We start from the raw sequence: 12,252 nt of genomic DNA, 5'->3' as shown, positions 1-12,252 counted from the left end.
GCCAACATCTGGTGAAATGTTGGTTATCACAACTATTCACATCTACTAGTGCTATTGCCATCTAGTGAGTAAAGGCATGGGATGCTGCGAAACACTTTCCAATACACAAGGAAGTACTGACAAAGAATTATCGGTCCCCAAATGTCTATAGTGCCTTGGTTGAAAAGCCTTTCTATAAAGGAGTATTTTCCACAGCCAACAGATTTCCTGAACTTCTTAGTTCTCACAGCGACCTGCAAAGCATCACTATAAGTCAGTTAAATTTGATAAGGTGCTCCAAGCTTAAACTAACTTAAATCAAATAGAGAATCAATTATGCCCAAGTTAGGGAGCTATTATTATTCATATGTCCTGTTTGTAAAAGCTCCCTGACTGACTCAGGAATTACAATGTTATCTCATTAGCTCTTTCCATTAGATCCAGGGTTCTCTTTTACTTAAAATTTCTCCTGCCTAGACAGTAACAGCATGAAAAATGTATCTGGGTTTATTCATTTGGTATCAGAAAACAAATGTGAATTGAAATTCTAATTTTTCCCTAATAATAATCTTATTTACACTGTCAAAGAAAAATCAAGCTTATTAAACTAAGGAAATTTAAGACGCTTCCTTATAACATTATCTTTCCAACAATCCTGAGGTGATAGGGCATGAAAAACAAGGGCGTAAACCAATCTACATAATATCATAATCAGTTACCACAATCAAGCTCCTTCTTTCCTCTTCCAAACTAACTCCACACTGATTATCGCACTGCTTCAAATATTAGAAGCCTTGAAAACAAAATAAAGTACATGCCTCAAAAGGAAGTAGTAGTTCATTCCAATGCTAGTGCCTAAAAACTATGACCAAGGTACTATATCCTATTACACCCACTAAAAATTTCAATGTTGTACCCTATTCTTGTTACTTCAACACAAACTCTGCTAAGGAACTATGTGCTGAGTTGGGAAGAATCCCTTTCTTTCATTTTTTTATTGTTTGTTTTTATTCTGGTTTTCCCTCAGAAGGAGCCAAGATTGCCAGGATTTAAGTCTCTGCTGGGAAGAAATCTAGCACCTCAAAAGCAAATACTGGAAACCCTGTAAAATCCTTTCAAATATATATCCTTAGGAAGGCTGAGGGGAAAGGAGATCATAAACCAGTTTTTAAAACATTTCCTCCCTAGTCAAAAGAAGAGCAAAAGTACTGTGGTTATAGGGGCTGCCCATGCATATGTAAATAATCGCTCCAATAGCCCACACATCTATAAACTAGGTTTCCTTATTGCTTCCCTTTGGATGGGTTTTGTGAGAGTTAAATGCTTTGTGATTGGTGAATGGAAGTTGAGATAAAAACTACAAATAAATAAAATAAACTCTTTGCCTTTAAGTAGAAGTGGTTCCAGTTTCCTTTTACCAGCCTGAAGGGTTGTTGTACATATTAAAACTGCTGCATAGCTCCATCCCTGGTCACAGAAATCCCACCTCCCTTCTCCCCTCCTCACTGAAGATGTCAGATCTCTGGGAAACAGCAGTTACAAAAGGATGCTTTTCATAGCTTGTACTAGAAAATGCTGGCACCCCATCCCTGCATAAAATAGCGTTAAACTGAGTCACAATGCCGGAAGCTGTGCCTTCTGCCTCTCCTCAAATGGATCTAGATCATTTTTAGAGAAAATTCTCAATAATGCTGCTTAGTTTCGTCCATGTATAGGACATGTCGATTTTTTCTAATCCCCGGTTTGCCCTAGATAATTTTAAGCTTTATCCATCAGTATACCACGTGAGAAAGAAAACCACAGTTAACAAGACGACAATGTTATCTAGGTATTTGGCATCGATATTACCGGGAGTCTGTCATTTGACGGTTATTTTCCTAGCCTACCAGACGGTAAAAAAAATGTTTTCATTCATTCTCACAAATGACTAACATTTTATTGATGTTTCAAAATGCGGTTGAATACTATTGCACTCTCAATTTCCGAGCCGGGATTGGGATTGGGAGTTAGGCTTGAATGCTGATAACACCAGTAACTCCTGCTACAATACTCGGTTAATCGCCGAGCCTCGGAATGTCAGCTCGGCAGCGAGGTGATGCTGGTTAGGGCTCTCCGATCAGTCGAGTGGTGGTCACAGGTGATGGGAACCCTTCCGTTCCTGCACACAGCCTCCTGAACGGCGATAAAAATTACTCTGAGCACTGCTGCCGCCAAGCAAAACGACTCCCTGCCTGCCTCGTAAAGAGCTCAGTCTGGGGAGGCAGCCGGATGCTGACCCCTGCAGAGATTATTGCTTCTGCGCGCTTTGCCAAAGGAGCCTGCTAGCTACGGGAAACGAGTGTGGGACTTGTGAGGTTTTGTTGTATTTATTTCCTCCCAGGGAAGAGGACGGGGGTCAGGCGAAGAAAATCTTTAAAGACTGCTTGAGGAGGACTGAGGTAGAGGCGGGGAAGAATGAATGGAGGTGGCGAGCGTATTTTTAAATGACTGTACGTGCTTCTCCCCTTCACTTCCGGGCTCTGCTTTGCAAACTCCTCACCGAACGAGACTGATCGGCACAACTGCTATGGACTCCAGCCTCGGTTCTCGCACTGATCTGCAAACGGCCCGGAACACCTAAACGTTCTTTAACCTGGAAATGAGTTCCAGAAGTAGAAAATGAAGGGGGCGGCCCCCCGCCCAGCACCCCACTCTGCCGCGGGCCGGGAGAGCCGCACGCAGCCTCGGCGTCCGAGGCAGGGAAGCGGTCCTGCGCCACCGCGCAAACAGCCCGTCCAACCCGGTTTGGAGGCAGTTCAAAAATTAACCCTGGGACTCGTTAAGCCCGAAGACCTTGCCTCGCCTGGATGTGGACGCGCTGATCATCCCGCCTGAAAGGCCCAAACGGGTTAAAGTGCCTCTTACATAACAGGACAGCCCGGCTCCACACAATTAAAACACTTGATTGTAGTCTCTTTCCGACTGCGCAGCGCGGTCCAGCCCTCCCCGTGCCTCCCAGTACGCCTGCGCGAAGCGCGCCCACACGTCGGGCGCGCACGACTCGCGCGCTAACGTGTGCGCGCGCATACTATCTACTCTCAGTCGTTCGCACACTCCGCACTCTGACCGTGCCTCACACACCTACACCCCCTCCCGCAAACAATTTCGTGTCAACACTCCCGGGGAAGGGAGGCGCCCTCTAAATCACACTGACTGACCCTATAGACACCCCAGCTGCTCTACTGCAAGGCCTTGCATGCACCCCCACTTCTGTCCCCTCAACAAGCAGCCTCAGCCCCTGACCCTACCTATTCCACTCCACCTCCCCCCCAAAAGGTATAGTGAAATAGTTGACCGCTGGTTAACTGTAGCACGGCCACTCAGGAGAGAATGTAAACAGATAAAAAATCAACAACAAAACCTCACAGTCGCCGGCATCATGATGGCGCCGACCACAACTTGGAGGACTTTAAAGTTACTCTGCCTCAAGAGGTAAAAGGCAAGGGAGAGGGAAGGCAAAGCGCCCCTCTGCTCTCCACCTTAGCCCGACTCGGAGACTTTTCTAGTGAAGCATCACTCCAGAACATATGACAGGAAGGAAAGCGTTCTGTTTACAATGCAGCTCTCTCTCCCCCGCAGTTTGCATAATTGTGATATACCTCCTCTTGATATATTTTTTTCGTTTTCTTTCTTTTCTTTTATTTCCCCCTTCATTTCTCCCCCTCCCTGCTGCATCCCCAATCCCCGGGCGGGGTTGCTAAGGAAACGGCCGCTTGGCAACGCGCGCAAGCCCCGGGCCGCTGCTGCGCCCCGCGCTGCTTCTGCTTCTGCTGCTGCTGCTGCTGCTTCTGTTGCTGCTGCTGCTGCTGCTGCTACTGCTGCTGCTGCTGCGATTGCAGCCGTCGCCGCTGCCGCTCGCCCAGCCTCCGCCACCGCGCCTCCTCCCTCACTTGCCGGTGCGCTCGCCTCCTCGCTAGATGGTGTGCGAGCCGCCGGAGAATTAGACACACTCCGGACTCGGCCAGAATCTACCGAGAGGAGGTGTAGTGTGGAGCCAGGGGGTGGGAGGGGAGGGAGGGAGGGACAGCAAAGAGGAGGAAGAGGGGAGGCCAAAAAAGAGAGAGAAACAACATCCAACAACTAGAGGGGGGAAAGAAAGAAAGAAAAGAAACCCACCCACCCATCAAAAAAAAGGGGGAAAAAAATCCTGTGGCGCGCCGCCTGGTTCCCGGGAAGACTCGCCAGCACCAGGGGGTGGGGGAGTGCGAGCTGAAAGCTTCTGGAGAGTGAGCAGCCCTAGCAGGGATGGACATGATGCTGTTGGTGCAGGGTGCTTGTTGCTCGAACCAGTGGCTGGCGGCGGTGCTGCTCAGCCTTTGCTGCCTGCTGCCCTCCTGCCTCCCGGCTGGACAGAGTGTGGACTTCCCCTGGGCGGCCGTGGACAACATGATGGTCAGAAAAGGGGACACGGCGGTGCTTAGGTAGGAAGAACGGCGTGCCTTTCGTACTTGTTTCAGTCTATCTTTCCGTCTGTCTTTCCACTTTTTTTTTTTTTTTTGTCTTCTCTTAAACCCAATAATGATGCTGGTGGTGATCACTATCAAAAGAGCACGTCTCAAGACATCCAGGTGCTGATTCTGCCCCAGCGTGGTCCCTTTATGCTGGGGCAGGTAGCAGGCTGGACTCGTGATGCTAAAGCACTTTGCCCGAATGCCAAGTAGCCCCGGGATGAGCGAACTGTGCGGTTTAGGAGGGACAGGTGGCACTTTGAAACTCAATTCACGAGGTCTCTGTTTTACTGTCATTGGGTACTCTCGGAGAGTCTGGCAAGTTTATCAGGTTTGTTTCTGTTTCACTCTAGTCTAAATGACTTTTTCAAACTGCTCGCTCCCCGCTCCCATTTATTTTCCTTCTCAGTTGGACACTTAGGCTCAATTTCTCCCTCTTCAGCTTTCTTTCTTTCCTCTTACCGCTTTCCCCCTTTTCTTCCCTCTCTTTCTTTTTTTTTCTCCCATTTCCCCACCCTCTTCTTACTCTCTTTTCTGTCCATTGCCTCTTTCTCCTCCTTTTCTATTTTCCCTCTATTCTTTCTTCTCTTTCCTATTTTATCCTCAATTTTCTCTTTTTTAAAAGATCGCCAGCGCTCTAATTTTTGATCCTCTTATTTAAACCCCCTTCCTCCACTCTTCATCCTCTCCCACTGCTCACGCTAGTTCTTCATTAATGTCCCTGTTCTGTGATCTTGTCATCCCTTTTTTCGCCATCACATTTCCCGTCTCTCTCCCTGTCCCTGTCACATACACACGCGTGTTCCCTCCAACACCCTCCTGTACCATTTTTCCCACCCTCGCAAATCTCTTTTTCTTAGACACACTCCTTCACATACGCTCTGTCTCACATCTCACACACGTTGGTCCTCCCATGCTCGCACACCACTCTCACATTCAGATTCTCTTTCACTGTTTAAAAGGCACACACTCCACTGTTCCACACGCTGTCACCCACACGTGTGCACAGGATCGAGGGCTCTCTCTCTCTCTCTGCCCCCCCCAATTTTCTCTGTTCTCTTCTTCTTCCCACCCCCCTCCCTCCTTCCATCTTCAGTTTTACTTGTTTTTCTCACTCTCCTTTCTTCCCCTTTTTCCCCCAAGCCTGAGCACTGAAATGTTTTGTCATTAATGAGTATCCATAGCCTGCTGTTATCCCTAAGCAACACTGCAGAGTGAGCTTCTGGAAACATTTTCTCCCCTGTGAAAATATAAATTGGTGATCAGCATTACTTAGATCTGAACAAGGCTAAATGCTCTTATTCCTTCATTTTCCATGCCCTCCCTTCTCCCCCTGACACCTCCACCTGATGTATACCTCAGATCTCCTGAAAGATCTTCTTTCTCTCCACTGGGTGGTAGTTGGCTTTTACGTGTGGGTTGCACAAAATCAGTATACATGGCCTGTCTAAGGTGGGAGGGTGAGATAGGTTTCTGTTTAGATCACATAACATATTTCAAATTTAATGATCTGATATCTGGGCGTGGTATATGACATGTCTTCAAAAACATGTTTATGAGTTCAAATGTGTATGGAATACATTTGTAATATCTAATATACATTAACAGCATGCTTTTATAATATACTTTGTTATCTTTGCTGTAATCACAAATGCTACTGGGTGTGTACAAAAAATAATGCATGATTTTTATAACTTAGCAACATACCTTTTCATTGTTGGTAAAAGCGATGAACTCTTTGTCACATAGAGGATATAAATTAAGACCATGTTTATGTTCTTTATATTAAGTTTGTTTTAAAAGTTTGAACAATAGTGGTAAGGATGAAACATTATTTTCAGAGGCTGTAAACAAATATCATGGGAGGTGCAATCTATTATATGTTTTTGTAGCAGCATATTGTGTATTTGTAATGAGCATTAATATTTTGAGCCTAAAGGATTTGATAGACTGTTTATATTTCGATGATGTATCTTGACAGTTTGTTTCTAATGGACAATCTAATAAATACAATGGCTAATTGAAATAGCTGAACCCACGTTTTGCTTCTAAGAGACTTATGGTTAGTTCACTCATTGCTTCTAATACTAAATCTCCAACTAGTGGGGACTGTATCTTTCCAGTGTTGGTTTGGTGCAGTCCTTGTTATACTTGTATGTGCTGTACCTCATCCTTTTTTTTTTTTTTGCTATGTCCTGAGTTTTGTAGTATCGTATTTTAGATGACTTTGACTTTCAAAATTTTTAAGCAAAATAGAATCTCTCTTCTAAATGATTTTTCTTAACCATTTATAGTGTTTTTTTAAATAAATGTTTTTTTTGTCATATGTGAGAGAAAGTTGATCTGCATTACTTTTTACTCAAAGTAACCTACTGATAGTAATTCTAGAATTCCACAGAGAGTTTTCACCTTTGTTACATTGTCCATGTTTTAACTATTTTAACATATGTGTTTAAAATAGTTAACACATATATATGCTGACGTATATGTTAAACACATATATATGTTTAAAGATGTTATACATATATGTTTAATATATATATTATATATCATATATATGTTAAAAACTATATATATATATATTTACAAGAAATTCTCAGTTGTTCTTCTTAACTCCTCCCCTGCAACTGATGTTGACTTTGTATAGATGGACCAGTAGAGACAGAACTTAAAAACGAATTGCTTGTAAATCAGGTGACATATTTTTCATCAAAAGTAATGTCAGAGTTGTATTTTATAATTTTGCTTTGGATATTTAGAATTATATATGATGTTATTTTGTAAGTCATTAGAAAACAAATCAAATTACACAAAATTTACTCTCAACCACACTCCCCCCCTCCCCCCCAATTAGAGTATCTAAAGCTGGTGTGAATACTTTACTGATTACATTATATTATTTATTTATTTACACTATATACTCTTTTTAATCTAACACATTCCTCAAGGTGTCTCTAATAAAAAGCAAATAGTAGCATAACAGTTATCAAGTAACTTTAAGTGCTAAAGGCCTGAAAGTGCAAACGTGTCACTCAGTGACTCTGTTGCTTGTGGCTACATTAATGAAACAGAAGTTTAAAGGTTAAATGATACATTTTTCCCTCCTAAATGCCACAAGGTCAGTTTTAGAGAAAAGAATCAAGAAAAACAAAACTCTCCTTAACTGGTTTTTAACACAAAAGAGAAATCCATTCTATGATCTACTAACTATATCTATCATTAGTAGGCCATCTTCTCTGTTTAACTTAGAGGACTTATCATGAAATTTCCTTTAATGATTTCACCATTCTTATCATTTTAACTTTGTCTTTTAATGTTAGTGAAGCAATGTATTAAATGTCAAAATGTCCCTTTCTTCTAATAATGTTATTCACTGATAGATGTCTGAAGGACTCACTGTAGCTATTTGGACCTTCTTGATAAAGCATTTAATGATACATCTACTCAATAAAGTAACATTTGGCATTTCCCTTATTTAAACTTTGAATTCAAATAAATACATGGATGTCTAGAGTACATTTGTAGTTTGCTACAAACCAAACTAATATATTCATGAATTTATTAAAAAGTGACTTTGATTGCAACTACATTTAATATGTATTAGTATTTTATACATAATGAAACTTGTTAACTGTATAGAATTAACTGGGGAATTTAACTTTTCCTCCAGTCTTTAAATTGCGTCTTGCATTATGTGGAAGACCTGAGTCAACATTTCATGGGTGACATAACAAAGAACAGGAGATGCTAGAACCAACTTGATCACATTTCAGGACCTGGTATTTCTACATGTGGAAAATCTAGGGGAACATACCTCAGCTCTGGATCAATACATAAACTTCAGATGATTTTTTAAAATACAGTTTTGTACTTAATTTAAGGTGAATCCATTGTTTTTTCTTACCTTATTAATGAACACATTTATGTTAACATGTCCAAAATGTCTAATATTCTTTGGAAGCAATGCAAGGAACATCCTCATTTATATCCAGTGTCTGAACATTTTTAAAAACACATACCATTTTTTAACTAATTATTTCAATCTGTTTCTACTTCAACTCTTCCGTATGAATTTTGTACATTTTAAGCCACCTTTCTGATATGAATTCAAAATATTCTATTCTCTACTTGTCACACTTTAATCAAAGGAAGGGAGATTCTTTTCTTAAATGTGATATATTTTACCTTAACAAAGTTGAACACAACTCTGTTATCTTAATACAGTAGATTTGAATGGAACTTATATGATACTGTAATAAGAAGGAAGACTTTTGATTAAAGCATAAAACATAGAGCACATTTCCACAGAAAATCTTTCCACTGGAAGACACAAAACTTTTTCAAGTGGATTTATAAATGGATATGCAAGCATTTATTACTTCTTAGTCCATTCATCCAATACATTTGCCTTTTGATTAGACTACATCAATTAGTTTAGTTTGAATACAAGAGACTAAATAATTTATTTATGAGAATGAAGAACTACTGATAGCAATAAAAATCAATTATACTATACTTCAAGAATATCACTGAAGAGTCTCCTATTGTTTGCTGAGTTATTCCTATACATTGATGCATCTCATACCCCAGGTAAACTTCAGGTTTATAGGTATTTTCAATTTTGAATGTTAAGGTATTATTTAAAAACTTATATGTTTATTATATAGTGCCATTGAACAAATGTATTTATAATTCTGATTTCTTTCTTTAAAACAGAAGGGGTAATAGATTGTCATACTTAGTCAATTTGGTAAAATGCTTTTCAAAATATGGAATAAAATGCTACAATATTACCTGTAGTGATTATCCTGAGCTGTTCTATTAGCATGAGTTATTACTTGGCATGTTAATATGCAATACTTTATTATATTGAAGAATGGTATTTTTTAAATGTATAGATAAATGTACCCTTGCCCAGTCTTTTTAATTCAGAAAAATTTATAAGCCCCATGTGGTTAAATCTTTGAACACAAACATTAAAGATGTGCTTACTTTAAATAAGTTGGCTTTGGAATTAAACAGCTCCACAGAATAAGTTCATTCTGCAATACCAGGCTTCTGAAAAGTTTGGAGAAATGTGCACATCCTGTTCACAACAGTTCTGGGCCTGATGCTGTTGGAGGTAGGTGGTGGAGCTCATCCCTCAGCCACATTTACAAGCCACACGTGTCTTCAGTTGTGGCTGGGCAATGATAGGCAGTTTCAGGAGAATGGAGGACGTAAGGGGTTAGAGGCCAGGGCGTTCGTTTCTCCCTCCTTCACTGCTTCGGGTAATATTCTGCAATGTCTCCATCTCCCAAGGAACCCCTTTGTTCCAGTTTCCACCCCACAACTGGCTCTTGGTTCTGTTTGCGCCTCACCACTTTGATCTTTCATCCTAGGAGCAGTCATGCTCTCCTGCTGTTCTCATTGCTGGGGTTGGGTTTGGCTCTCAGCTTTTCCATCCCTTTGTAACCAGTTCCCCCCCGTTAAATTCCCTCTGTTTCAAATATCCAGAATGCCTTAAGTTTTGCTGGTAGAGTCCTGATTAATACAAAGTGAAAAGTAATAGTTTCAGTGATTTTAATTATATTTGAATAAATTACTACTTTGCCCATGGCACCATAATGTTTCTGGCTAGCATTGGATAGGAACAGTGGGGCATATTGCAAGCAAGAAAGATGGATATTTGGGTTGTTTCCATACACAGATTATGATGAGAATAAAGCAAATTTATCAATATTTAATTAAAATAACAGTTGAATACACAATTTTAGTTATATATATATATATATATATATATCTAGCTATACACACACACAGTGTTGCTATAGGAGAGAAAATAAGTTGATGGGCATATATTGGCAACATTCAATAATACTGTATCATTTTTTTTACTGATCAAAAGAAAACTAAGGCTAAACTCTGCTTGTGAATATGTGATCAAAATGATAGGATAACTCTTATAGTGTTGCCTGTTTAAATTAATAGTAATCAAGGGTGTTTAATGTAGCTTAATACTCAAGGAGTTTTCCACTTCTTATGAAGTATATGATGAAAACAATGTACATGTTTCAAGTATTGAAGTATTTAACCACCGTAGAAATTAGTATCTCAAGCCATTTGAATCTTTTGATCAGAAATCAAATCACTGGAATACTACTCAGCCATGAAAAAGAAGAAACTTTTATCCTATGCAACAGCGTAGATAGACCTAGAGAACAGTATGAAATAAGCCAGTCAGAGAAAGACAAATACTGTATGATTTCACTGATATTTGGAATGTAATGAACAAACTGAAGTAACAAGCAAAATAGAGACAGCCTCAAAGGGGGAGAGCAGGGTGACAGCTATGAGGGGGACAGTGAGGGGGTGGAGGAATTGAGCAAAAAAGGAAAAAGGATTCATGGACATGGACAACAGTGTGGTGATTGCAGGGGGCGGGGGGTAGAAGAGGAATAAATGGTAATGGAAAATAATATAAATAAATAGAAAACAAATTAACTTTTCTACCAGATTTTGTTCAAATTAGCATACGTTAAGATATTATGGACATCACATAACTTACATAGAATAGTGAAGGCAATCTTCATTAGTGAATATTGTTTGTTTTCAGTTTACTCTTTCTCTTAACTGACGATTAGATGATGTGGTGACTTTCCCCCTAGCTTCTTCAAAATACTTTCTGAAAGATACTTGTTTAGGTGTCTGGCTCCAGTATAAACAAGCAGTCATCATAAAGTCCTACTTTTGGTGCATCTCTCCACACTTTCACAGGAAAGATGTTAATTTAAGAGTCATTAGCAAATCAACTCTCCCTCAAAGATGCTCAAGAGGGGATTTCTGAATTGGGAAGACAGCTGCTTGTTGGGCTCTACCATTCAGTGTTTCTCAAAGGTTTGTTGCTGCATTGCAGATTATCAATGATGCGTTATATACATGTGTGTATATATATATGAGAAAATAACATTTACTGTTGTATTTTCCCCTAGAAGCATAATATAATTTGCCTTTTAGCTTCTGTAAAGGAAATTTTAAATTGGGTTATATGCTTTTTTATCAGGTATTTTATATGTTTCAAGTTCATCCATGGAAACAAGAACTTCCCCTACTCCTAGAGAGTAAAATCTAAGATTTTCCTATATGGCTATGATCATTATCAGACTGGATTTTATTAGTTTACTGCACCTAAGAATGTGGTTAATTTAATAGATATTGAAGACAGTGAACAGTAGTATTATTTTTGATCCTTTGTTAAAAGATGTTAATTTTGATTGACAAAACACCTGGGTTTGTAAGCTCTACAACTGTTGTTCTCCCATCCCTATGGCTTAAACAATAGCTTTGCATATGTCAAGCTACATATGCCATTTTGTAATTAATGAGTTCACAGAAGGATAAATGAAAGAATAAATGTATTTGTTCTTTAGTTTATTGTTTCAGATTTTAAAAATTGTAATATCCTGTATACCATAGTGGACCTGCATGCTTACAGTGGTTAAGTACTTTCTGTTGAATCTATATATGAATAGCCTTTGCCTTAAGTAGTTCCTGCAAGGTCCTAAGGTGTTGAGACTCATTGGAATCATTCAGTGTAGTTAAATTGCAGGATACAACTTATAACTTAAGAAAAAGTGTTGCATACTGAATATATTTTTTAAATAAAATGTATTAAAATAGGGTAGAAGGCATTATACATAATAAAGGTAAGTATTGTTTGATTAAACTTTTATTGTGTTTGCATGTGTATGTTGTGTCAAGATTTTAGATGTATTTCTTACTGTGGGTTTCAGAAGAAAAAGTTTGA

The 12,252-nt window shown here is 39.6% G+C and overlaps 1 protein-coding gene across 2 annotated transcripts in view; it reads left to right on the top strand.

Annotated features, from left to right (window-relative positions):
* The first annotated feature begins 4,066 nt into the window (after window positions 1-4,066).
* The window catches only part of NEGR1 (neuronal growth regulator 1), an 837,263-nt gene continuing 829,077 nt past the window's right edge, over window positions 4,067-12,252 (top strand). For both annotated transcript variants that reach the window (XM_024565484.4, XM_045199587.2), the window contains exon 1: window positions 4,067-4,439. In XM_024565484.4, the coding sequence (XP_024421252.1) occupies window positions 4,264-4,439 (176 nt within the window). In that variant the 5' untranslated portion in view covers window positions 4,067-4,263. The remainder of the gene's footprint in view (window positions 4,440-12,252) is intronic.

This window comes from Desmodus rotundus, chromosome 3 (genome assembly GCF_022682495.2).
Source record: "Desmodus rotundus isolate HL8 chromosome 3, HLdesRot8A.1, whole genome shotgun sequence".
Taxonomy (NCBI): domain Eukaryota; kingdom Metazoa; phylum Chordata; class Mammalia; order Chiroptera; family Phyllostomidae; genus Desmodus; species Desmodus rotundus.
The sequence above is the reverse complement of the archived record's forward strand: the minus strand, read 5'-3'. Positions and strand labels throughout refer to the sequence as shown.